This window comes from Megalops cyprinoides, chromosome 1 (assembly GCF_013368585.1).
Source record: "Megalops cyprinoides isolate fMegCyp1 chromosome 1, fMegCyp1.pri, whole genome shotgun sequence".
Taxonomy (NCBI): Eukaryota; Metazoa; Chordata; class Actinopteri; order Elopiformes; family Megalopidae; genus Megalops; species Megalops cyprinoides.
Window position 1 is genome coordinate 5,747,167 of NC_050583.1, and position 27,053 is coordinate 5,774,219.

The following is a 27,053-nucleotide window of genomic DNA, read 5'->3' on the forward strand; positions in this document are numbered from 1 at the left end:
TTCACATGAACCCTGTCCTCCATTTCAATGAATGCTCTTCGGTCTGCACTCTCTTTCAGTTAGACCCATTTTATTGATATGTATCTCATTTCATATTTCAAATGCAAATTAAAAATTAAGACCTCTTTTCTTGAAAGAGTTGCACAGTGCCCTCTCAGTCCGTTCATCGGCACGGCTACCTTTTTGAGCAGCTACGTCTTCTCTGGAAACCGAGGCACAGGTTTATTAATAGTGACATAGATGTTTCAAACATTAACAAGAAAAAACAACCTCAAACAAACAACAAACTAAACCAATACGGACGTGCTTATTTTTCTGTGGTTAGCATTAGCTACCTGCTGAAAAGAGGACGTAGAGGCCATGCAAATATAACACCGCTAATGAACATAAGTAAGACTGTTGCTGTAGCAATAGGAGGCAGGGGGCTGTCCGTGAGCCAGCGTATTTCCTCGTATCCTGTCGTCTGGCCTTACAGAAATGACCCCGGCGGTTTTATTCGGGTCCGGCAGCGCCTCGTGTCGCTGGCGTGTCCTCTGAGGCGTTGGCGCTGCTGCTCAGGTGAGAGTTTTTGCAGCTCAGGAGTCGCTTCCCTGTGTCCCCAGGTCGAACATGTTCCCCGACAACCACACGGCCAACAGCCACGACTTCCAGATGCACTGCTTTGAGGAGACCACTTCCTGCAGAGCCTGCAGCATGCTTCTCCGGTGAGCGCAATGCGGCGACCCGCGCAATCTTATCTCCCTGCCACCGTCCTGCCCCGGGGGCGCCGACATCGCGCACGCCGCCGACTGGTGCACTTTCACAATGAAAGCGTTGACGCACCATTACTAATTGCTCTACCTCTCATCCCACTCTCTGTCTCCTTTGTACACTGTACAGTGTGTGTCTCTCTCTCTGTTTCCCGCTCATTCTCTGTCGCTCTTTCCCATTCTCTTTCTCTCTGCATGTCTGTCCCCCTCCCTCTATCTCTGTCCCTCCCCTTTTCTCTGTCTTTCTGTGTCCCTCTCATTTTAATTCAATTCACGTTAGTTACTTTAGTTTCGATGTTTTACTATACCCTCCCTAGTGGACAGATACCTTGAAAATGATACTAACCAGTCTGGAAGGGGTTGCGGAATTAGTAGGTCAGCTTCAAGGCATTGCTTACCCATGATAGGACTACCCTTCTGAGCCATGGTCCAATCACATTGGCTGAATTTTGCCCTTTTCTGCTTTTCCCCGGCCATGCTCAGAGGCTCGTGTGATGGCCAGGAAAATAGCCAATCACCTTGCTTTAAATGTAAGAGCAGAGACTGCTGAGGGTTAAACGTTCACGGCATGACCCTGGAGCGGTCTTGTTGCTCTGGGTGTGAGGTCAGGTGCTGGTGGTCACCCCGTGACTTTGTGCTGTGCAGTGAGAGAGGCGGTTAGCCCTTCTTCTAACGGGACCCCTCTCTGCCTCTCTGTCCCTCTCCCTCCCAGAGGCATCTTCTTCCAGGGCTACCTTTGCACTCGATGTAAGGTACCGGCTCATAAGGAGTGCCTGGGGCGCGTGCCGGCCTGCGGGAGAAACTTAGGTACGCCGCCACTCACCTGTCACACAGATTCAACATCACGCAGTGTCTGTATCACACAGTGTCAACATCATTCAGTGTCTGTTTCACGCAGTGTCAACAGTATTCAGTGTCTACATCATACACCTTCCGTCACACCATGTCAGCATCATTCAGACTCTACATGACGGTGTCAGCATCATTCAGAATCTACCTCATTCAGAGTTTACATCACAGTGTCAGCATCATTCAGAATCTACCTAATTCAGAGTTTACATCACAGTGTCAGCATCATTCAGAATCTACCTCATTCAGAGTTTACATCACAGTGTCAGCATCATTCAGAGTTTACATCACAGTGTCAGCATCATTCAGAGTTTACATCACAGTGTCAACATCATTCAGAATCTACCTCATTCAGAGTTTACATCACAGTGTCAGCATCATTCAGAATCTACCTCATTCAGGGTTTACATCACAGTGTCAGCATCATTCAGAATCTACCTCACTCAGAGTTTACATCACAGTGTCAGCATCATTCAGAATCTACCCCATTCAGAGTTTACATCACAGTGTCAGCATCATTCAGAATCTACCTAATTCAGAGTTTACATCACAGTGTCAGCATCATTCAGAATCTACCTCATTCAGAGTTTACATCACAGTGTCAGCATCATTCAGAATCTACCTCATTCAGAGTTTACATCACAGTGTCAGCATCATTCAGAATCTACCCCATTCAGAGTTTACATCACAGTGTCGGCATCATTCAGAATCTACCTCATTCAGAGTTTACATCACAGTGTCAGCATCATTCAGAATCTACCTCATTCAGAGTTTACATCACAGTGTCGGCATCATTCAGAATCTACCTCATTCAGAGTTTACATCACAGTGTCGGCATCATTCAGAATCTACCTCATTCAGAGTTTACATCACAGTGTCGGCATCATTCAGAATCTACCTCATTCAGAGTTTACATCACAGTGTCGGCATCATTCAGAATCTACCTCATTCAGAGTTTACATCACAGTGTCAACATCATTCAGAATCTACCTCATTCAGAGTTTACATCACAGTGTCAGCATCATTCAGAATCTACCTCATTCAGAGTTTACATCACAGTGTCAGCATCATTCAGAATCTACCTCATTCAGAGTTTACATCACAGTGTCAACATCATTCAGAATCTACCTCATTCAGAGTTTACATCACAGTGTCAACATCATTCAGAATCTACCTCATTCAGAGTTTACATCACAGTGTCAGCATCATTCAGAATCTACCTCATTCAGAGTCCACATCACAGTGTCAGCATCACTCAGAGTCCACATCACAGTGTCAACATCATTCAGAGTTTACATCACAGTGTCAACATCATTCAGAGTCCACATCACAGTGTCAGCATCATTCAGAATCTACCTCATTCAGAGTTTACATCACAGTGTCAGCATCATTCAGAATCTACCTCATTCAGAGTTTACATCACAGTGTCAGCATCATTCAGAATCTACCTCATTCAGAGTTTACATCACAGTGTCAGCATCATTCAGAGTTTACATCACAGTGTCAACATCATTCAGAATCTACCTCATTCAGAGTTTACATCACAGTGTCAGCATCATTCAGAGTTTACATCACAGTGTCAACATCATTCAGAATCTACCCCATTCAGAGTTTACATCACAGTGTCAGCATCATTCAGAATCTACCTCATTCAGGGTTTACATCACAGTGTCAGCATCATTCAGAATCTACCTCACTCAGAGTTTACATCACAGTGTCAGCATCATTCAGAATCTACCCCATTCAGAGTTTACATCACAGTGTCAGCATCATTCAGAATCTACCTAATTCAGAGTTTACATCACAGTGTCAGCATCATTCAGAATCTACCTCATTCAGAGTTTACATCACAGTGTCAGCATCATTCAGAATCTACCTCATTCAGAGTTTACATCACAGTGTCAGCATCATTCAGAATCTACCCCATTCAGAGTTTACATCACAGTGTCAGCATCATTCAGAATCTACCTCATTCAGAGTTTACATCACAGTGTCAGCATCATTCAGAATCTACCTCATTCAGAGTTTACATCACAGTGTCAGCATCATTCAGAATCTACCTCATTCAGAGTTTACATCACAGTGTCAGCATCATTCAGAATCTACCTCATTCAGAGTTTACATCACAGTGTCAGCATCATTCAGAGTTTACATCACAGTGTCAGCATCATTCAGAATCTACCTCATTCAGAGTTTACATCACAGTGTCAGCATCATTCAGAATCTACCTCATTCAGAGTCCACATCACAGTGTCAGCATCACTCAGAGTCCACATCACAGTGTCAACATCATTCAGAGTTTACATCACAGTGTCAACATCATTCAGAGTCCACATCACACACTTTCTATCATGCAGTGTGTACTTAACACACTTTCCATCACGCAGTGTGAACTTTACGCAGTGTTAGCATCACACAGTGTTAGCATCACGCAGTGTTAGCATTACGCAGTGTTAGCATCACGCAGTGTCTACATCCTATGCCTTCCAACATGTAGCGTCACCTACAGCTCACATGTGGGAACTGATATGAAACAGATGAAGCAGGGACTATGCCTTTTACTTAGGGCAGTAGTAAATACATAAAGCATAAATTTCCACACAAGCAAAACCTAAAGCTTCTGAAATCCTCACCACATTAATATTCATGCATCTGATACTTCACAGAGTGAGGCCTCTTCATGACCACCTCACCCTCATCTTCCTCATCTTCATCCTGTGCTCTGTGCAGTTGGCCACACGTTAACAGACTTTAAAACAAAACCTGGGAACACAAATTTTGGAAGATAGCCCAAAATTTGATATAACAGTTTTCCTAGCGGTCTAAAAGTCTTGTGTATCAGCTTTTTTCCTGTATGTATGTATCAACCTGACTCTGCGGCATTCATGGTGATGGCTGATTGGACTGACACTAGTGATGATCTAACATTGTAGTCCCTGTTGTGTGATAGGAGCTCACCACTGTGTTTGTTTCTCTTTCAGAGAACTCCAGCACAATGAAAAAGGTAGATCTCTCCTGTCCTCCCCCCCCCCCCCCCCCCAATTCGGTGTAGTGGTAGGAGTAAGGTTGTAAGGAGGAGCAGGGCTTGTAGGTCCAAGTCCCAGGTGGGAAATTGCTGTTATATTCTTGGGTAAGATACATGACCTGAATTTACCAACAGGCAGCAGTGTGGCATAGTGGTAAGAAGCAGGATTTGTTACCAAAAGGTTGCTGGTTTGATTTCCCTGCTTGGACACTGCTGCTGTACCCTTGGGCAAGGTACTTAACCTAGAATTGCCTCAGTAAATATCCAGCTGTCTAAATGGATAGAATTCTAACTTATGTAAGTATCTCCAGAGAAGAGCATCTGCTAAACGACAAATGTAATGTAATTGCTTTGGTGCATATCCAACTGTATAAATGCTTAGCTTGTAAAAATATGAGCTATGTAAGTTAATCTGGATAAGTGTGTCTCCTAAGTAAAGTAATTTAACATTTCTGGAGACAGGGGTAACCACATTCATGTTTCAGAATCATGATTTCAGTGATTTCTGTCTTTCAGAACAAGAACCAGAGGTCTGCCAACAACAGACCACCTGATACGGGTAATGATATGCTTTTATGTGGACACTTATGTACAAAAATGTATTTTGCGTTGTGTCTGGTATACATATGAAAATGCAGTATATGTTGTGTTTGATATTTAAGTTGTATTTCATGTCGTGTATAATGTTTAGTTTACCTTGATTAGGATATCCTTCTTGTTGATACTTCGCTTTTTTGATATTTTAGGTTACCTTTGTAAGGATGTTTGGACCATTTTAAACATTTCATTTGACCTGTAAAAAGATGAATACGGTCATGTTAAATATTTTAGTTATCCATCGTAAGGAGAGGAATTCATACCCTGTGTGATGTTTTAGCTTTCCTTTGTGTATGTGAGAAAGTCCCTCATCACACTGCGGTCCTCAGGACTCCCCTGGTGTGGCGGCAGTGTGGGTGGGGATTTGCATTCTGTAAAGGGGTCATACTTTCTGACGGTTTTAATGTGGTTTTACAAACAGGAATTTTAGTGTCTGGTGGACAAGACACGCAGGCTTCTGAAGCAGTGTAGGTTGAAGCTACATGAATAGACAGTAGAAAGACTCCTGGGGTCTGAGGTCCCATCTGGGTGTTTAATATCTGTCTCATTTCCGCAGCTTAGAGCGTTTAATAATGCCTGTGTGTCATTACACATCCTTGGGCATGTAATTATGTCTGTATCAGTCTAATCTCCCAACCCTGAGCATTTAATGATGCATGTGTCTATGGCCTGGAGTATTTGGTAATACCTGTGTCCCTCTCTTCCCCTCAGCCTTGAGTGTTTAATCTGCCTCTTAGCCCTAGTCTTGAGCATTAATAATTTCTGAATCTGTCTCATGTTCCTCCTCTTGAGCGTTTAATAATACCTGTATCTGTTTCACCCCCCCCCAGCCTTGACCATTTAATAATGCCTGTATCTGCCTCATGTCCCTAGTCTTGAGTGTTTGATAATGCCTGTGTCTGCCTCATGTACCTGGTCTTGAGCGTTTTATAATACCTGTATCTGTTTCACCCCCCCCCCCCCCCCCCAGCCTTGACCATTTAATAATGCCTGCATCTGCCTCATGTACCTGGTCTTGAGCGTTTGATAATGCCTGCGTCTGCCTCATGTACCTGGTCTTGAGTGTTTGATAATGCCTCTATCTGTGTCATTCCCTCAGTCTTGAACATTGAAAAAATGCATACATTTGTCTCATGTCCCTAGTCTTGCCAAAGATGGAGGTCTCTCAGGAGTATTATGGGTTGCCCCCGCCCCCTGTCGCATTCGGCCAACCGCTGCACCTCTCCATGGGTGATGTCATCGAGCTGATGCGTGCGGAGGTGGACCTGCAGTGGTGGGAGGTGGGTTGGGGGAGGGGCTTGCAGAGGCCAATCGTTTGCTCCATACGTGCACATTCAGGGCTGTGAATGGGAGCAGCACTCGCAACCCCAAAGCTGTCAGTCCAAGTCTCAGGTCTGCTGCAGATGTTCTCTTGGGCTCGATTCGCCACAGTAAATATCCAGCCGTATAAACATAAACATTTTAAAAACACGTAAGTGATGAGACTCACTCTGGGTGACAGCTTCTACTAAAGTGTCACAGTCCTGTGTGAGTATTCCATAAAACTACTACATTTCAGATATCAAATGTTTACACTGCTTCCATTCAATTTTTTCTATAACAAATCCAACAAACCACTTGCTATGAGCATGAATGTGTGATATCATTGTATGTGAACGTCAGTAGCTAGACATTTTTTACTTTCAGTGCTTCTCATAACGTGCTGAACAAACCTTTCAGTAAAATTTACTGACACTATCACACGAGACAGAGACTTAGACATTTCTACTGTGCAGGCAGAGTAAGATGGAGGCACGATCTCCACATTTAAGCAACACACACTTAGGACATAACACACAAAAGAGCTTTATTGTCACTGTTCAGGACAACGAAATTACAGTTGCTCCCCGGTGTCAGCGCTGTGACAACGTGTAACAAGAATTAAAGGCAACAAGAATAAATACAAAATGTATGATGTACAGAACATGCAGTAGTATGGAACATAAATAAATAGTAATAGTAAAGCGTCTGTGCATTGGCACGAAAAAGTACTCCCTAGCTGTTATGTGTGAAACAGCTCTCAAAGGGAAGCTAAGTGTGCCTGCTACGACCTGTTCTGCAGCAAAAGCTGGTCTTGAACGTGAGCTCGAAGCATACCCGCACTCATGTGAACAGCGGCTGATAAGCGTGTGGAACTTGCGAGAGAGGGCTGGCCTCTGGTCCTCCTCCTGCGCTGTGCTTTGTCTGTCTCCCCCTCTTCTGTCTTGCAGCACAGGGATTGGTGTGGTGGTTCTGGTTTAGGCACAAGGATAAAGGATTGCAAACATTGTAAAGCGTACAAGGATAAAGCATTGTAAAAATATATTAAAAAAAAACTTTAACAGGGGGCAATGTAGCATAGTGGTAAGGAGCAGGGCTCGTAACCAAAAGGTTGCCGGTTTGATTCCCTGCTGGGGCACTGCTGTTGTACCCTTGGGCAAGGTACTTAACTCAGAATTGCCTCAGTAAACATCCAGCTGTCTAAATGGATAACATGTAAAAACTGTAACCTATGTAAGTCACTTTGGATAGGAGCATCTACAAAAAAATGACAGTAATGTATTAATGTTATAAATGTTACAAAGAGTAAGCATGAACCAAGCCATTTAGCTGAGTCTGCCTCGTTAGGTCACAGCCCTGGTCAGCAGCTCTAACCTCAGTATCACATCCGGTGCCTCATTGCGGCTCCTTCTGCGATCTGTGTCCTACATTTGGTTCATTCAGACCAAGCTGGGAAATCACTGGGATATGAAACAGAAAAGCCGTACTTTTGGTTGTTGTTTTTTTTTTTTTTTCTTTTGTGGTGTGAAGGAGGGTGCGAGTTCTGTTTAACTGAAACTGCGTAAGTTGGGAATCCTCAGGCAGAAGTATATAGGAGACAATGTGTGAGCTTAGGGGAAACTAACATACTCACGTTGCCTGTTAGATATGAAAATGTCAGCTGAGCTAGTACAGTGCCAAAGAGAGGCCGTTTCCTGTGCCCCACAGACTGAGGAAGGCGGGGCCTCAACAGGAAGTGACAACAGTAGCAAGCGTCTGAGGAACTTGAACTTCCCTAACTGACAGCAGACAGAGCTACCACATTCTCCCTCTTTCTTCCTCTCTTGCTCAAACTCAAATGCGTTTGTTCAGCTTGAGCTGGACAAGTGTATTTGAATTTGAGTAATGTGCTTGCATTTGCTTAAACCTCCATGCAAATGACAGATAACAGAATAAAACATCAGTGGCACACAGTATTTAACACCTCCACCACCACCACCCACCACCCACCACCCACCACCTCAGCCTGAGAAAAACTTGAACGCTGTTAACGGACCTCTCTCATTGCCTTCTGCACACATGCGCACACGCTTTAACTTTACTGACTGTTACAGAACTTACTTCAGGAAAGGCTGCCCCCTGCTGACTACATCACAGAATTAAAATACAACAGCAGGCTTGCTGATTGACAGTCTATTTGACAGTTGAGGGTCTGTGGTTTGCAAATAATTAGGAGTGCCTTTAGCAGAGCTTTGCATGACTGTTATGAAGCTACAGGAGCCTCTGATTCGGAATGATCATCCAACATCTCTCATTTTTCAGTGGAATGGAATCGTCATCTAAAATGTGACAATACTTTTTGTACACCTGCGCTTTCCCCCATCACAGTCTTGTAGTTTGTGGCTATAGGCAAAACTTAACGAAATAAAACAAAAATGCAGTGCTGCTAATCTTTCATCTTGTATGCCACGCTGGTAAGAATTAAGTCTGGGATGACTGGTTGATCTTTAATCACGTTGTGATTAAGCGGCACATTTAAATGGAGTTTGTCATCAAAGGAACATACCCAAACAGACAGATCAAATGCTGATTTAGATTTTTCTAACTATTTTCTAACTATTGTAAAATAAATCATTTTGTAAAATTATATGTTGTTTAGAATAGGTCATTAATGCCATGTTGTACCATATCCTGTGCTACTGTTTCACAGACCTCTGATGTTGAGAGGTCAAAGTTCAAAGTTGAGGGGGGGGGTCACAGATTGTTCCTTTTTTTCCAGGGCCGAAACATAACAGCAGGAGAGACGGGCTGGTTCCCCTGCACAAAAGTCCGACCCTTCGTCTCCGTGAGTACTGGGAGGTCATTAGGGGTCATGAGGGGTGCCCTCTCACTGTTTATACTCCAGCTCTGTGAGCTGTAACATGGCCTCAGAGTAATGAATCTGCTGTGTTTACCTGTTTCCCCCCACCCTCTCCCCCTACTGTGTCACATGATTCTCTCTCCATCTCTCTGTCCACAGAGACCCACGCCTGACCTGACATTATACCCCTGGTGTGTACAACTGCTCTGTTTGGTCATTACGCCTCCTTGTAAATTCTGTATGATCATATGTGATACTTCTGTAATTCTTCATAATGCTATTCGGATATTCTGGTGTGTGTGTATGTTGTTAGGTGGGGTAACACACTACATTAGTGTACCAGCTGTGTATGAGCATATGTGATGTTGCACAGTGCCATGCAAATCTCTCATTCAGAATCCCACCTGTGGGTTGAGAGGCACTGACTCATCACTCCACCAACAGTGTTGTCATGCTGTAAAGCACTGACTCCCAGATCTATCTGAGCTCTTAATGTGGAGCAACACTGACTCCCAGATCTATATGCATTTTTAATAATCAGTAACACTGACTCCCAGGTCTATCTGAGCTCTTAATGTGGAGCAACACTGACTCCCAGATCTATCTGCATTTTTAATAATTAGTAACACTGACTCCCAGGTCTATCTGAGCTCTTAATGAGGATCAGAACTGAGTCCCAGATCTATCTGCATTCTTAATGAGTAGCAGCACTGACTCCAAGATCTATCTGTGCTCTTAACAATGAGCAGCACTCACTCCCAGACTGTATTTGTGCTCCTAATGTGGAGTGGCACTGACTCCCAGATCTATCTGAGCTCTTAATTTGGAATGGCACTGACTCCCAGACCTATCTATGCTCTTAATGAGGAGCAGCTCTGACTCCCATGTCTTTCTACGGTCTTAACGACGAGAGGCACTCACTCCCAGACTCTGTTTGTGCTCCTGATATGGAGCGGAACTGACTCGTGGTTCCACACGTGGTTCTTCCTGCAGGTTTGCTGGGAACCTGGACCGGGCGGCTGCAAAGAACCTCCTGCAGTCACGGTCGGATGGGACATACCTGGTGCGGCAGAAGGACGGCGGGGAGTTCGCCATCAGCATAAAGTGAGTGCGAGAGAGGCGGGGCCGGACGCTCCACCCGGGCGCGTACGGCCCGCGGAAATAACCTGCAGCAGGGTCGGCCAGCCCCGAGGCGCGCACGCAGTGCAGCATACCAGTGTCCCACAGCATGCGCGCACGTACACGTTCCCACACGCATGCACAAACTCAGAGACGCGACCACAAAAGGACAACTCACGCACGCGTGCATGCAGACGCAGAAAAAAAACAGACACAGACACACAGATAACTCAGAGACACACGCACACAAGCATGCATGAGCACACCAATGTCCTTGCAGAAATATGACCACAGATGGAGAATTCACAGAAACATGCACACATGCACACACGCGTGTGCACACATGCACACACACGTGTGCACACACGGACACACATGCATACACACACACACACACACACACACACACACACTTTCGAAAAATAGCCACAGATACACAGATAACACACACAAGCACACACACACGATAAATGCATCTCACAGGTTTCCTCCCTCTCTTCCAGATTCAAGGTGGAGATTAAACACATCAAGATAACGTCTTCAGAGGGCCTTTTCCGCATCAACGAGAAGAAGGCCTTCAAAGGGTTAATTGTAAGTAACAGACACTGGAACAGAGAGCTCGCCATCATATTACGCACCAGAGAGCTCATTACTGAGGGGTATCCCGCTGAAAACCTCAGATTCAGGTGAAGTTGTCAGCACCACCTATAAGGTTATGGACAGCAAAACAGTGCATGAGGCTATGAGTCTGCAGCACTATGGGTAATATAGTACAGTTAGTTCCATCCCTACAGCACTGTTGGTGGTGTAATATGATGGTTTTGTTCCCTCAGTGGTGTGATTTATTGACTGAGTGAGCTGTCATTGGTTCTTCCAGGACCTGGTGGAATTCTATCAGCGTAACACCCTGAAGGAGTACTTCAAGGACCTGGACACACCTCTGCAGTACCCTTTTAAAGACCCCGAGCAGAGTATGGCCCCGCCTGCTCCTGGTGAGTCACACCATCTCTGAGCATACACACACACACACACACACTCACACACACATGCTCACACACACACACACACACACACGCATGCACGCACAGGCTCGCACACACATACGCACACACAGAAGCTTGCACACATGCACACGCATACATAAACACACACACAGGCTTGCACATATGTGCATGCACACACACATACACACAGGATTGCAAACACATGCATGCACATACACACACACATACACAAGTGCATACACACACACACACACACACACACACATACACACACACACACACACTGGCATGTGGTTTATAACTATGTCAGCAGGTGAATGAACCTCACCTTGTGCATGCAAATCACCATTGTAAGTCCCACGTGTCTCCAGCAGGGGGCAGCGTGCGATACTTCGGCACAGCCAGAGCACGGTATGACTTCTCTGCCCGAGACCGCACCGAGCTGTCACTGCGCGAGGGAGACACAGTGAAAATCATCTCCAAGAAGTCCCACAACGGCTGGTGGAAGGGGGAGGTGTACGGCCGGGTGAGGGACCGCCCCAAAGACCCCGCTGTCTTTCACTCTCCATCTCTCCACACTCCTCTCTCCATCTTCTCTGTTCTTTCCACCTCTCTCACTCCTCCCTCTGTTTCCTGTTCTATTTCTCTTAATCCTTCTTTCTCTCCTGTGTTCTCTCCACCTCTCACTCCTCCTTCATTTCTTTATGTTCTCTCCATTTCTCACACCTCCATATCTCCTCTTTTACCTCCGTTTCTCTCACAACTTCTTTCTCTTGCTTTCCCTCCATCTGTGTCACTTCTCCTTCTCCTCCCTCTGTTCTCTCATTTCTCTTACCCCCTCCTCCTCTGTGTTCTCTCCATCTGTCTCACCCCTCCTCCACCGCTTTCTGTTCTCTCCACCTCTCTCACTCATGACCCGCCTTTCCCTTTCCTTCCACAGGTGGGCCTCTTCCCAGCCAACTATGTGGAGGAGGATTACTCCGACTACTGCTGACGTAGCCGCGGGGCCGCCGACGCTCCAAGACTACTGCAGACTGACAGCCTGAGACCAGAAGCTTGTGCACCCGCCTGTCCTGGCACAGAGGGATACCAGCATCACAGCCCCATGCCTGCACGCCAGCCCTGACCCCCCCCTTCTGTGCCCTATGAACTCAACATGACCCAGAGGGCGTGACTTTCAGATGTCCGGTGGCACCCCATCAGATATCATTAGCGTGGCTCCCTTGACCTCCTGTCATGGTCCGGCCCAAAAAACACAGCTCCACTCCCCTCCTTGTTGTGCCCCACGGCTCTCTGTGCTGAACCCCTGTCTGTGCCACTTTCTTTTACTTTGGCCCTTTAGAGAGAGTGTTTTTTTGTGTTGAGTCAGCATCTCTGTTTAGTTTTTATGTTTTAGTCATGCATTGTTCCTGCACAAACCACAGACATCCCTACTGTACTTCCCCCGTCCAACATATGTATCACTGCTGTGACTCAGCCAATCCGCTCACACATCTCTACTGTGACTCAGTCAATCCACTAACACATCTCCACTCACTCAACCAATCCCCTCACACATCTCCACTCACTCAACCAATCCCCTCACACATCTCCACTCACTCAACCAATCCCCTCACACATCTCCACTCACTCAACCAATCCCTCACGTACATCTCCACTGTCACTCACCCTGTCCTGCACAGATACTCTCTCACTACTGCATTCTCTACTTCTCTGACGATCAAGCACCGGATCTCTACTATTTCTACCACATCTAGAGTATGCACACTCTTGTAACCTGCTCCACACATCAACATATCATCTCTGAAATATTCTTTCTCCATGGAGATGGCAACACTGTGCCTGCAATGGACCATGGGAAAAATGTCTCAGCAGCTTGAGAGGAGCCTTTTGAGAGCAGAAATGCGCTTTTCTTTGCTGCAGTGTGGGCTCTTCTTCAGTTTACAGCTGCATGCTAACCTCAGCGTCGGGCTGTAGCAGGTCCACGTTTCACGGGTCTGTGAAACTGGCCCAATGTGCCTCTCTCTCTCTCTCTCTCTCTCTCTTTCTGTGCCCCTGGGGTGTGCACACCTGTCAATCAAACCTTTTGTTCCGCCACTGATTCCTGTGTTAATTAAAGTGTTGAATGTAACCTTGGGGAGCAGATCTCTGACTGATAACCCTGGCAAACCTCGGAGTTGACCTCTGAGCATCTGTGATTCTCTGAGCCCTGCATGCATGGTGACTGGCAGCTGGTAAATGGTGGCACTCACTTGTGAAGGTGCCAACCTCTTTCATGTTCGTTACACACACACACACACACACACACACACACACACAAATGCGCATGCACACACACATAAACACAAGATCGTACACATACACACACACACAGGCTTGCACATATGTGCACGCACACACATACACATAAACACACACATACATGAACATACACACACACAGGCTGTGAAGAACCACTTGTTGGTGCTGAAGCACAAAGAGTTGTGGACCTGCCATGCGCAACAAAGGTAGGCCTGTTGCTGGTATTGAATTAAGCTCCCCTGCAATGGATGATCAAATGTTCATACCTAAACTTCACTGAATGACCCACAGTTTAACGAGAGGCGCAATCACTTCATCACGGACCAAAAAGCTCTCCCACAGGCTGTCACTGAACGCCTGCAAACTTTTACAACGGAGGTCTGAGTCAGATGGTAAATTCTGTATGTCTTGTTAAATATTCTGGGAACATTAAATGACAATAATGTAAAGTTAGCAGACACTCTTAACCAGAGCAATTTTACAATTTTATCCTTTCATACATCAGAAAATTTACCTAGGCAATTGCAAGTTAAATGCCTCGCCAAACGGTACAACAGCAGCAGTGCCCCTGCAGGGAACAGAGTCAGCAGCCTTTTGGTTACGAGTCTTGCACCTTACCACTGCACAACACGGCTGCTGCAGAATAAACGGTGGCAGTCGACACGTCAGGCTGTAACAAAGAAGGCTGCAACCGTCTAATGACTCTACTACATATGGAAATGTGGCTAGAGAAAGCGTTTACATAGCATTTTACCGTTCTTAGTTAAAAGCTGTAGTCTAACGTGTTATAGCGTTATAACGTGTCATACTGACTCATCCCATAGTTTAGTGAATTAATCACAGAAAGCTGACAGGCAAGCGAGGGGCAAACGGTTCTGTCCTCAGTTCAGTGAAGAATTACGTGGAAGACCTCCTTAGTGCATGGTCCACATGGTTGTCAAACTGGAGATGAATCACATGAAAATGCGTGTATTAGGGGTTACTGTGAGGCAGTGAGTTTGTGCCAGAGGCAAGCAGTATGTAGCAATAACGGCGTACAATACTGCATGTGATGCGACCACTTTTGCTTTCAGTCGCTGCAATGTACCTTAAAATCGCCGTTTTTAATGCGCCAGAGTTCTGATAGTTTATGCTTTAGACAACAGATAAATATTCAGATTTCAAACCTCTGACGGTATTTCTTCGTGATTTCTCGGAAGAACTGCTCTTGGGAATAAATATTGGAAAAACAACACAAAACGTCGTTAAGCAAGGAACGAATTGGCGCTTAAGACTGAGTAAAGTTTCTTTGTCGGACTGCTGCTACAACCTACTGGACAAAGCGCTGCACTGCACCCCGTAACTGAATGCGACTAACGAGAGGAAGGGCAGACGCGCATAAAGCAAGGGAAAAATGGCAGACGACGAGAAGCTACCACCGGGCTGGGAAAAACGGATGAGCCGCAGTTCAGGTCAGATCAGCCAGATAAAAAAAAGACAGATTGTCGTTACCGGTGAAATCTTTCTATGGGTTAATGTCGTCGCTGTATCGGCTTGTTGAGAAAGCTAGCCGCACCAGTAACGCTGGTTGCGGCTAGCGCTAGCTAGCTGTAATGCGCATTTACGCAGACTACGTGTTGGTTAGCTAAATTAGCTATCAGATTATACCGCTGGTGCTGAACAAGACTATTCCGAACCACAGTGGCGTTGAATGGAGTTAGATAGCTAGCTAGCTAGGTAGTCCAATTAAACTTAGTCAGCGTGTTAAGATAACAAGCCAGTCACCTAATGCTAGCAAGCTAAATAGTTAGCTAACTAGAATGAATGGAGTTGGCTTATGTAGCCTGTCTAGCAAATTATCATAGGGGCATCCCCCAAAAAAGGTTCACAAGTTGTGCGTTTTGACAGTTGGTTCGATCTTGGGGTTAACGCGTGTAACTTAGCTATGTAGAAAAAGGCAGATGTGTTCACGAGAAAGTAAAAATTGATTATTAAACAGCCTGTCTCTCAGAAGGGTAACTACATATCGTTAGCAATTAGCTTGCTAACGTTAGGCCCGAGTCATTTCCTCACGCAGTTTCTCTGCGTCTCGCAAATTCTGCTGTTAGCTATCGTACTGTCTAACACAGCTGTCTGTCCCGGACATGTAACGTTACATGTCAAAATCAGGGGAGTCATAATCGATCAGTCTTATCGATATGTGTATATTCAATGAAACCTGAAGTCACTTATACAAGGCCCTTTAGTCAGTACCATTGCATTTTGCACTGCGATGCATTCGTAACGTCTCTGCAAGCACTTATTTCTCTCCTTTTAGTTGTCTAGGTTGCTAAGTTTTAATGCAACTGTAGGTGCATTTTTGTAGCCCGTTTATGACTTTATGTAAAATTAAGGTTGAGCGTAATTACTTAACATTAATTAATAGTGGCTTTCGTTCAAGATTAATCGATAGATTTGCGTGCACAGATCGGTGACGGTGACGGCGCAATTTGCTTGTGGCTAAGCCAAATTGGATGACTCGGATTCGTAATTGAATATTCGGCTCGATCTATTTTTATGGCTAATTCACTTCAATGGCAAAATGAACCACCACGGGTACCACAAACCTCTCCCCTTTTTTTCCAGATTCAGATTTCCTTTATTCTCATTTTATCATGCACTTGCGTACAATCAAGAATGAAATGCCGTTTCTCCTATACCAACAGTGTACATAAATTAAGACAGAGAATTAAAACAACATATATCTATATACAATACACTCAGTTTTGTAAACATTTGGAGGGGAATAGTAGCATGTACTGTCAATAAATATTTTTTGTCTGTACAAAAAGTGCCAGGTGCAGCGTGAGGATTGTACTAGTGGAGAGAAGTGTCTGTCTGGTCCTATGGGGGGGGTTAATGGTTCAGTGAGGGGGGGGCAGGCGTGTTCATAATCTTCACAGCCTGGGATATAAAGCTGTTTAGAAGACCGGTGGTCCTGGTATGGATGCTTCTGTACCTCTTCCCCGATGGCAGGAGGGAAAACAGGCTGTGGGAGGGGCGTTCGGGGTCCATGATGATGCTGGAGGCTCTGCGGGTGCAGCGCTGGTTGAAGATCTCCAGCAGGGATGGGAGAGGGGCACCAATGATCTTCCCCGCTGTTCTCACTATGCTCTGGCTTCAGTGAATGGATGCAAGAACCTTTTCTTGAACCTTAGACCAAATCGCTTGGTTATTAATGACGTTTGGACAGTTTGTTAATTTAAACATATCTCCAAAGAGGCTAGACAATATGAACAAATTTGATGCGGGTTAACTGATAAATATATTTGCCTTAATAGGCATGTAGAATGTCCACATAAACAGACATGCTGCCTTTGGGTGTTACGGTACCTATTAGGGGTTTGTTCGCACCTACTTGGGGAGACTCCTGATTCTGGTAGCTGGCCCAGTTTGCCCACACTTAGCATATCAGAGTGAAATTATTCCAAATGTGGCCTTTTCTCTAAATCTGTTCTGTAATTGGGCCATTGGCTAAATAAAGGCCGGTGTTTGTACAAATCAGGTCAAGTGTACTGTTTTAACTTACCCCCCCCCCCCCTAGGTGGAATGTGCTGCCCCCCCCCCTCCTTCTGTAGTTTAAATGTACTACTTTAATACTGCTTCAAACCCCAACCTCCCTCCTTCCCTGGGCTGAAAGTACTACTTTAACCCACTCTCCCTCCTTCTCTAGCTCCAGAACACTATTCTGTCCCCCCCTCCCCTTCGTCCCTAGGTCAAATGTACTGCCTTACACCTCACTCTTATTCCTTCACTAGGTCTAGTGCACTACCTTAAACTCTACCATCCCTCCCTCCCTAGGTCCAATTTGCTACTTTAATCCCCTTAATCTTCCCTTCTTCTCTAGTTTGAGCCTACTGCTCTATCCCACCCTCCTTCCTTCACTAGGTCCAGTGTACTACTGTAAACCCCACTCTTTTTCCTTCCAGAGGTACAGAGTAATACTTTTCACCCTGTTCTCCTTCCTTTCTTTGGTCAAGTGCACTGCTTTAAACCCTACCTTCCTTCCTTCCTTAGGCCCAGTGTACTACTCTAAATCTACCATCCCTCCTTCCCTAGTTTGAATGCACTACCATAAACCCCATTTGTCTGTTCTTTCCCTAGGTCCAGTGTACTACTGTGTCCCACTATACCCTTAGTCCCTAAGTCCGGTATACTGCTTTAAACTGTAACCTCGCTCCCCCCCCCCCCCCCCAGGTCGAGTGTACTACTTCAACCACATCACCAACGCCAGCCAATGGGAGCGGCCGAGCGGGGCAGGGGACGGGAAGGGCGAGCCCGAGAAGGTGCGCTGCTCCCACCTGCTGGTCAAGCACAACCAGTCGCGCCGCCCGTCGTCGTGGCGGGAGGAGAACATCACGCGGACCAAGGAGGAGGCCCTGGAGCTGATACAACGTGAGATTAGCCTAGCCCTGCGGCCGCGCCTCTCTGTCAGGGCGCGCACGCTCGCGAGCCACGCCCCGCTCCTGTGCCACACCCCTCATCACAGCCATACCCCACTCACTGCATCAGCCACACCCATGTCCACACCGCACCTCTCATTACATTACATCACATTCATTTCACAGATGCTCTTATCCAGAGTGACTCCAAGCACACAAGAACAGAAGAACAGAACATTCAAATCGAATGAGTAACAGTGTCAGACCAGCCTAACAGTGTCAGACCAGCCTAACAGCACTCCCAGACCAATGCGTGTGAGCTTAACACCATTCAAGCCCTACCACAATTTGTGCAACCTGACTAGACAAGGAAAGCCAAGTATACTGCTATATATCACAGTCACTACATCGCAGAATCAAAAACACATTTCGATACTTGATGTTTATTCTACGTGTAGTAATGCAAATAGCGGGTGTTAGGGGCTGTGAATTGAGGTGGAACCAAGATGCAGTCTGAAGAGGTAACTCTCTCAAAACAAACCAGTCTCCTCAACCGCGCCCCATTTCTAAATTCGACGCGTCCAGCCGCACCCACTCCCGTACAGCATCATCTTTATGCATCACCATCTTTTCAGTAGAATCTCTCTGCTTAAACATGGAGGAGGATAAACCTCTCTCTCTCTCCCTCTCCCTCCCAACCCCCTCTCTTTTGCTCGCTCTCGCTCTGTAGAGTACATAGAGAGGATCAAGTCTGGAGAGGAGGAGTTCGAGAGCCTGGCCTCCCAGTTCAGCGACTGTAGCTCTGCGAGAAATGGCGGTGATTTGGGCTCCTTTGGGAGAGGTAAGGCCTGCACCCCAAACCCTCCCCACCCCACCCCCCCAGATGGGCCTCTATTTAACCCCCAGCCCAAAAAGGGTCTTTATTTCAACCTCTTTTAGGGCCTGTATCCAAGCTCCAGAGCCTGCTGGTTGTAAAGCTGGGCACACACACCTGATTGGTCGATCAGGCTGCTCTGATGCTGTAGTTGGTCAGGGTCGGCCGTTCAGCTATGATAAAGACAGCCCAGACTGCGGCTGATGTCTTATTTATAGAAGTTGCTGTTACGCCTTGTCTCCGTCCAGTCCACTCAGGTGCGTGGGAGAGAACTAGGAGCGAATAAAGGGAACTTGCAAACCACAAAAAAAAACGAGGGAAAAGTCCTTCACAGAGGCTAGAGAAATACATTTTATTTTACTGTTGTTCATGATTAAAGTAGAAAAGCACTTTGTGAAAATGCAGACAAATGTTTCTGTTATGCCATCATCAGCACGTAGACAGCTGATGGCTTATTTGCTCGTTTTGTGAAGAACAAACTATCCAGACCAGGAGGGCAGCAGTAGCTACTGTCGTATCTAACCTCCCCTCTAACCTGGTGAGCTGGTTAACAGCCAACGCTGGCTACCTGGTCTGTCAGAAACATTAATGTTACCTGAGAAAAACCCATGTGAGGTTCATCAAAGAAAAACGCAGAGACCACAGTGTCCACCTGTTGCCCATTTATTATTTAGGTAAATAACGTAATTAGCTGGCTAATGTAACAGATAGTTAGGTACACAGTCGCTAGTCTTCCACTGGAGACTGGATTTCATGAGTTTGTTACTACAGAATTTAGTTTCTCTGTGCTGTGGTAAAATGCTGTCCTATCCTCCACCAAGGTAATGAATTTGTCCTTGTTCTTGTCTGTTCAAATCGGGGTCATAACTGCAGTTAAAAAGTTTCCTCCTGGGTGAGGAGCCCACTTTTTTCCCTTTCTGTTCGTTTCCATTCTCTCGTATGGATGCCCCTGGCGCTCTGATTGGCTCAGGGGGTAATTGCTCTCACAAATGGCTGATGCCAATTTTGCTTGTGGAATGGAGACCAAAAGCCAGCAATTACGGCTGACCACAGACCACACCATAGTGTAGCCACAGTCAGCCACCACAGTTTTTGAGCGACCGGCGGGTGTGTGTGTGTGTCCAGCTTAAGTGTGTCTCTGTATGTCTGTCTGTGAGTGTATGTGTTTGTTTGTCTGTGTTCATTTGTATACATAGTACTGTCTGTCTGTCTCTGAGCATTTGCTTTGTATGTCTGTCTGTCTGTCTGTCTGTCTCTGAGCGTTTGCTATGTCTTTCTGTCTCTCTCTGAGCGTTTGCTCTGTCTGTCTGTCTGTCTCTGAACGTTTGCTCTGTCTGTCTGTCTATGAGCGTTTGCTCTGTCTGTCTGTCTGTCTGTCTATGAGCGTTTGCTCTGTCTGTCTGTCTGTCTCTGAGCGTTTGCTCTGTCTGTCTGTCTGTCTCTGAGCGTTTGCTCTGTCTGTCTGCCTCTGAGCATTTGCTCTGTCTGTCTGTCTGTCTGTGAACGTTTGCTCTGTCTGTCTGTCTCTGAGCGTTTGCTCTGTCTGTCTGTCTGTCTCTGAGCGTTTGCTCTGTCTGTCTGTCTCTGAGCATTTGCTCTGTCTGTCTCTGAGTGTTCGCTCTCTGTCTCTGAGCGTTTGCTCTGTCTGTCTGTCTCTGAGCATTTGCTCTGTCTGTCTCTGAGTGTTCGCTCTCTGTCTCTGAGCGTTTGCTCTGTCTGTCTGTCTGTCTGTGAACGTTTGCTCTGTCTGTCTGTCTCTGAGCGTTTGCTCTGTCTGTCTGTCTGTCTCTGAGCGTTTGCTCTGTCTGTCTGTCTGTCTATGAGCGTTTGCTCTGTCTGTCTGTCTCTGAGCATTTGCTCTGTCTGTCTCTGAGTGTTTGCTCTCTGTCCCTGCAGGTCAGATGCAGAAGCCCTTCGAGGACGCCTCGTTTGCTCTCAAAGTGGGCGACATGAGTGGTCCGGTGTTCACTGACTCCGGTGTCCACGTCATCCTGCGCACGGGGTGAACGGCCAGCACCCCAAACCAAGACCCCCAAAATATCCCCCATCTGCAAGTCAGCACCCCTGAAATATTTATCCAGCTCCCCCAAGCCGACACCCTTAGATCAGCACCCATGAAATATTCCTCAGGCTCCCCCAAAGCAACACCTTCAATTTAGCACCCTCAAAATAATCCTTCAGCTCCCACCAAACCAATATCATCACCCCCCAATCCAAGACCCCTCAAACATCACTCCAGCTCCTTCAAATTAATACACTCTAATCAGTACCCCCCAAAATATCCCTCCAGCACTCTCACATGACACCCTCACTTGGACACCCCAAGCCAACACCCTCAAAATAGTCCCCCATCTCTGAGACCAAACCGATACTCTAAAACAAAACCCCCCTTATCCAAAAGTCACCTCGCAACTCCAAGCAGCACCCCTTCTTCCAGTGGAATCCAAGTAAAACTCGGACAGCTCTTGTAAACCATCTACTATTGAATCTTACCCTGCTTTTTGGCCACACCCTCCATAAACTCTCACTCACCAATCAGATTGAGACTCTGCTTCTGAGCCCCACCCTCGCCTGCCCCGCCTCCTTTAGTGTAAGTGCATGGCTCCACTCAGCGGGTTCGAGGAATGCTGGAGAGCCATGGTTGACATGGTGATGATGATGCTGTTAAATAAAGAGAGTGTGATTGGACAGAAAGTGTCCTGACCCAGAATGCTGGCTGAGTGCGAGTGAGTTTGCTTCGTTAACAGTTCTCGTATGCTGTCATGTGACCGATGATTGGCGTTTTACTCTGTGTCCATCATGACAATAGAGTGAGCAAATTAAGTGTGTTGTCTTAATGAGTGTGTCTCTACTTGTCAACACCTTTCAGCCTCAAACCCCCCCCCCAAACGTGGGCCTTCTGTCCCGCTCTACTCCGAACAGGGATCATTACAAGAGAACGGGGTCACAGTACCCGTATTTAGTGCCGTAAGCTCTAGAAGGCCTTGCTGTTTCATGGAGGAATTGTGCATCCATATCTCTAATTGGTTCAGATAGTGTGGGAAAGCTGCATGTGTTGTCATCTTAGGTGGAAACTCCATCAGAAGTGCAGAATCTGTCCATTGGTCTGACTCCAGTCATGATCCATGCAGTGGCTAGACACTCTATGCCCATTAGAAATTGTATGCAAGAGCAGTTGAACAGAAATGCGGGTTTCCACGCAGGGTTAAATGTGTGTTGTCTGTTTTGAAGCACCCGCCCTCCTATTGTAACCCCCAAGTAGTAGAAAACCACCCCACGTAAGGTGTTAAAAGAGAGAGGAGAAAAGTGTTGGGGTTGTTTTGGAAAGTTTCGCTTTTTTGTTCATTATCCTCCCATTCACGGCTTTTCTGTAATGCCTGGGTCCTAGGACTACGTTACCCAGCATGCATGTGGGAGGGTGTTTTTGCATCGGTGCCAAAACATCACTTTTGGTTTGTTCAGAGCATCGCCATTAAAGGAATGTTTTTGTAACCCTGTTCCCTGATGGTTCTCTTTTTGTTTGCTTGACTGTGTGGCTGACCATTTGCCCCGTTCATGGTCCAGACAACCGTGAACGCACTTGTTCTGCATGGCCTGATTAGATCCAACTGGGAGTTCAAAACTGCAAGCAAACATGCAGTAATGAAACGTTATACATTAGTAGCACCTTAGAGCTCGTATGGTGAAAACTACAGGAGCAGCACTATAGCAGAGTGATAAGGAGCAGGCCTTGTAACCGAGATGTTGCTGGTTTGATTCCCTGCGGGGGCCCTGCTGATGTATGTAACATCAGCCCCAGTAAACATCCAGCAGTATAAATGGATAATGTGAAAAAAGTAACCCGTGTAAGTCCACCTGGACAAAACTGTCTTGTTAGATGACAATAATGTAATGTAATTGACAACCCCCATGACCATCTCCACACAGAGTTCTGTTTTTGTAGCTGAACCTTGTTCTCTTCTGTGAACGCAGCTGTAGCGGGTTTTGTTTTGTAGTAGAAGCTGAACAGAGGAGAGTGGCATTTAGTTTGGGTTGTTATTCCTCGCCTCCTGACCTGACCTCTGCAGCACCCATATCACATTGGCTCTGGTGTGCTAGTGGTGGCGTAAGAACACGTCTGCGCTTTTAACCGTGCCCTGATTGGTTGAGACTACGACATAGTCATAATCAAAGCCTGCCTAACGGAGCAAAGCTGGGAAGCGGAGAACCCTTGTTGGGACTGACACTGGCCTACGGTCTGAGCTGAACAGATTTAAGATTAAAGATTTTTTTTTTTTTTTTTGTGATGGTATCATCAATGTTTGGAGCTTCTTGTCTTTCATGTGATTTTATTTGCATTCTCTTATGGTTTTATTAGCTGTCTTCCCCATTGTGGGTGAGGGGGAGGTGGGGGGTAGCATATACCATACAGATTTCGATTTACTTAATTGCTGACTCGACAGAAAGAGCACGGAGGCGCATCACAGGGACCCCTAAAATTTAATACACTGTTCCGCACCTTATAGCACATTGCAAATCACAGAGGTGGGGTGAGGCTATTCGATTTCCTTCCACATATATATTCCACATATATATCACGGTGTGACACCACCCCCCCCTTAATGCGTGGCTGATGGATGGACACCTCATAAGTTCTGGCAGTGTGTGTGTGTGTGTGCGCGCCCTTCATCAGTCCCCAAAGCAAGTGCAGGTGGAATGCATTACTCTGAAACATTGGCATTTCCTCAGCTTTTGCTTGTGAGTGAGTGTAGATATTCTCAATTTGCTGCCTGCCTGCTGTCCCCAGAATGCATGATGATGTGTCTGTCTTGTCTGTCTTTTTAGCACGCTGGTAACATTGCTTGTGTGTGTGAATTAATCACACAAAGTGAGACACAAACCAACGTAGCACATTAACAGTACTCAGTATGTAATGATTAGCTTAAGCCTTTGGTGTCTATACATTGGTGATGAAGACATGTTTTTGAATTCAGTAAGAAGCAACATGATATGCAGATGTAATTTTCTCAGGTGGAGAAGCAGAACAGTGGAATTTAGTTGTTAACTGAGGATTAAGTCATGTGAATTTGACCCTTGTGAGGATTTCTACTTGGCTTGTGTTTCTTGCGGTTGGTTTTCAATGTGTGCATCAGTGATAGCAAAGAAGGAAGAGAGTATTTGAGAATTTCATTGAATTTCCTTTACCATCTACTTATGTACAACTAAAAAATGGAATTCTCTGTTATACCACAGGAGCAATGCAAGTTACAACCGATTTTAAACCAGATAGAACCAGAAGGGCAAATATACAGTGACAGAGGTCATACCACCCAGAGCTACAAGATAATTTAATTGTGTAATTTATGTGCTTCACAGATGGCATGGTCCAGGGTGACTTATAGCATGCATTTCCCATATGCACTCATTGCAGCTGGACATTTACTGCAGTCTAGGGTGAATAACTCACACAATGGAGCAAGTCTTTTGGTTGCAAGTCAAGCATACCTACTCATTACACCACCCCGGCATCCATAAAAACCACAGTGTGGAAACTGACATCTTCTTTGTGAAAATGGAGATGCTATGTGTTTTAGTGTTTGTAATTACTAATACCTAAGACCAAAAGGTCTCCTGTAGTGAGGATGAAAAACACGCCTCCTCCAACATAAATTAGTTAAGAGAAAAAAGAAAATTTCTTCTGAGTACCAGACTATAATTGTCTTTTTCTCATTCTAGCTAAACTTAAAATTATTATTGTTGATTATACTTTAAATTAAAATGTTCGGTTTAACTGAGTACTTAATTAGTCGTTAGAGGGCTTTGAAAATGGAGACAAGTAATTAGTCTAAAAGGAGACAGCTGCCATAACTTGGAGAAGACAAACAAAAATGTGTCTGTGTGTGTGTGTGTGTGGGTGTGCGTGCGTGTGTGTGTGTGTGTGTGTGTGTGTGTGTGCGTGCGTGTGGGTGTGCGTGCGTGTGGGTGTGCGTGTGTGCGTGCGTGCGTGCGTGCGTGCGTGCGTGCGTGCGTGCGTGCGTGCGTGCGTGCGTGCGTGCGTGCGTGCGTGTGTGTGTGAGGGGGGTGCTTCTTTGTTCTTTGTTTTCATCTCAAACACCAACTGTTTATCTGCTATAGTGTTTCTGTCAAATAACTCAAGAAATGTCAAGTGGGATATTGTTAGCACTAATTTAAAAGCTTAATCAATTGTGATTAATTGAAATCAGTTTGAGGGGGAAAATGAGCACACACAGTCATGGATTAAGAAATGCTTAAAGAGTGAGGACAGGCATTCCGGTAGATCTGTAGGGCAATGGTAAACCAAAAAGAACCTTGAAAGAACCACAAAGCCATAAAATGCGACAGCGCTGTTGGCTATCGACACCAAACACAGGCGAAATCTGAAAAGGGTCACCGAGAACCACATCGTCCTTCAGAGTGAGAATGTTTCCTTTCACGTTGCCCTCAATGGACGATCAACTACGCACTGCCCCCCGGTGGTCTGAGTGAGCACTTCATTCTCTGGCTGAAGTGAATGCAGAATCCTGATGGCACCTGGAAGAAGAGGGAACCCAAAGTGTCCGTGCAGTAAGTTCACTACAGGTAACACAGGTGTGATAGTAGTTCACAGTCTCCTATTTCAGCCCATACAGCCTTACATTGCGGGTAGAAACCTGGGAAGAAGGTAAAGCTATAGATAAATTACATTACAGACACTTATCAAGAGCAATTTGATGAAGCTAAGAGAGGTGATGTGTGACCAATTACTTTTTTGGTTTCTGTCTAAATCCACGCAGCCTCGTTCTGGAGCAATTGGAGAGAGGACAAAGACGGTTTTGAAAGGCAATGCACTTCAATAATCTGGCCTAAAGGAGGGTAATGGATGGATGGGGTTTGATCTTTGAGAGATAAGACATTTCCCATATGGTACCTAGAGGAATGAAAGAATGCACTAGATATGGTCTCAATATGAAACTTCTAGAGAGAAGCTTCTAAGAGAGCAATCTGTAACCTCTCTTAAATACAGTTATTTAGGATGGTCTGTGGCATATTACTCAGGACCAAAACGGAAAATCACTGTCATCGAGTTTCTTATGTCACCCTGCCATGCCAACACCTTCTGACGGAGTGTGATGTGTGATGTGTGTGTGTGTGTGTGTGTGTGTGTGTGTGTGTGTGTGTGTGTGTGTGTTCATACAATGTGCATGCTATACAGATTGGCTGTGTGTATATAGTGTGCCTGCTCTTTGCATGTACTGTATGTGTGTGTATATATGTGTGTGTTTAGTGTACAGGCTCTGTGTGTGTGAGAGAGAGGCTGTGTGTGTACTGTATGATGTACAGATTGTGCGTATGTGTCTTTGTTGAGTGCACAGACTCTGAGTGATTAGTATAGAGTCTCTGTGAGTTAATGTATTTGTGTATGCATGTGCCTGTCTGTGTGTGTGTTTGTTGAGTGTAGAGTCTATGTGTGCATGTGTGTGTTTTGAGTGTACAGGCTATGTTAGTGTATGCGTTTGTGTGTGTGTATGTTGAGCGTACAGGCTTTCTATGAGTCTATAAATTTGTGTGTATGTGTGTGTTTGTGGGTATGTGTATGTGTGTGTGTGTTTGTGTGGATGTTGAGAGTACAGGCTCTGTGAGTGTGTGTGTGTGTGTGTTTGTGTGGATGTTGAGAGTACAGGCTCTGTGAGTGTGTGTGTGTGTGTGTATGTTGAGTGTGCAGGCTCTGTGACTGTACGTGTATGTGTGAGTGTGTGTGTGTATGTTGAGTGTACAGGCTCTGTGATTGTACGTGTGTGTGTGTGTGTTGAGTGTACAGGCTCTGTGACTGTACGTGTGTATGTGAGTGTGTGTGTGTGTGTGTGTGTACATCTGTCTGTGTGTATGTGCTACTTTACTGCTGTCATCACTGGTACATCATAATAGTATGACACTATTATCAAAATATTATTATTATGATAATAGTATTATTATTGCTGATCTGATGTACAAACTGTGTATATAGCTCCAGACATACA

The 27,053-nt window shown here is 45.6% G+C and overlaps 2 protein-coding genes across 3 annotated transcripts in view; both read left to right on the forward strand.

The window, feature by feature from the left end:
- LOC118777053 (proto-oncogene vav-like) overlaps positions 1-13,535 on the forward strand; it is a 42,041-nt gene extending 28,506 nt beyond the window's left edge. Inside the window, exons 16-27 of one of the 2 annotated variants that reach the window (XM_036527773.1) lie at positions 603-704; positions 1,462-1,556; positions 4,580-4,602; positions 5,140-5,182; positions 6,364-6,500; positions 9,278-9,343; positions 9,518-9,549; positions 10,352-10,462; positions 10,981-11,068; positions 11,355-11,469; positions 11,853-12,007; positions 12,422-13,535. In XM_036527773.1, the coding sequence (XP_036383666.1) occupies positions 603-704; positions 1,462-1,556; positions 4,580-4,602; positions 5,140-5,182; positions 6,364-6,500; positions 9,278-9,343; positions 9,518-9,549; positions 10,352-10,462; positions 10,981-11,068; positions 11,355-11,469; positions 11,853-12,007; positions 12,422-12,475 (1,021 nt within the window). In that variant the 3' untranslated portion in view covers positions 12,476-13,535. The remainder of the gene's footprint in view (positions 1-602; positions 705-1,461; positions 1,557-4,579; positions 4,603-5,139; positions 5,183-6,363; positions 6,501-9,277; positions 9,344-9,517; positions 9,550-10,351; positions 10,463-10,980; positions 11,069-11,354; positions 11,470-11,852; positions 12,008-12,421) is intronic. The other variant, XM_036527782.1, reaches the window with a different exon arrangement.
- Positions 13,536-15,112: 1,577 nt separating this feature from the next.
- pin1 (peptidylprolyl cis/trans isomerase, NIMA-interacting 1) lies at positions 15,113-21,306 on the forward strand. Its single transcript, XM_036533148.1, has 4 exons — positions 15,113-15,233; positions 17,998-18,195; positions 18,913-19,023; positions 20,953-21,306. Exons 1-4 carry the CDS (start codon positions 15,176-15,178, stop codon positions 21,060-21,062), a joined length of 477 nt encoding a protein of 158 aa, XP_036389041.1. The 5' UTR covers positions 15,113-15,175; the 3' UTR covers positions 21,063-21,306.
- Positions 21,307-27,053: the final 5,747 nt, after the last annotated feature.

What these genes read in the sequence shown, in the direction of transcription:
- pin1 (XM_036533148.1), top strand. Translation starts at nt 15,176, where the DNA reads ATGGCAGACGACGAGAAGCTACCACCGGGCTGGGAAAAACGGATGAGC. An exon ending in ACGGATGAGCCGCAGTTCAG is followed by an intron (nt 15,234 to 17,997) that starts GTCAGATCAGCC and finishes CCCCCCCCCCAG; the next exon opens with GTCGAGTGTACTACTTCAAC. An exon ending in TTTGGGCTCCTTTGGGAGAG is followed by an intron (nt 19,024 to 20,952) that starts GTAAGGCCTGCA and finishes CTGTCCCTGCAG; the next exon opens with GTCAGATGCAGAAGCCCTTC.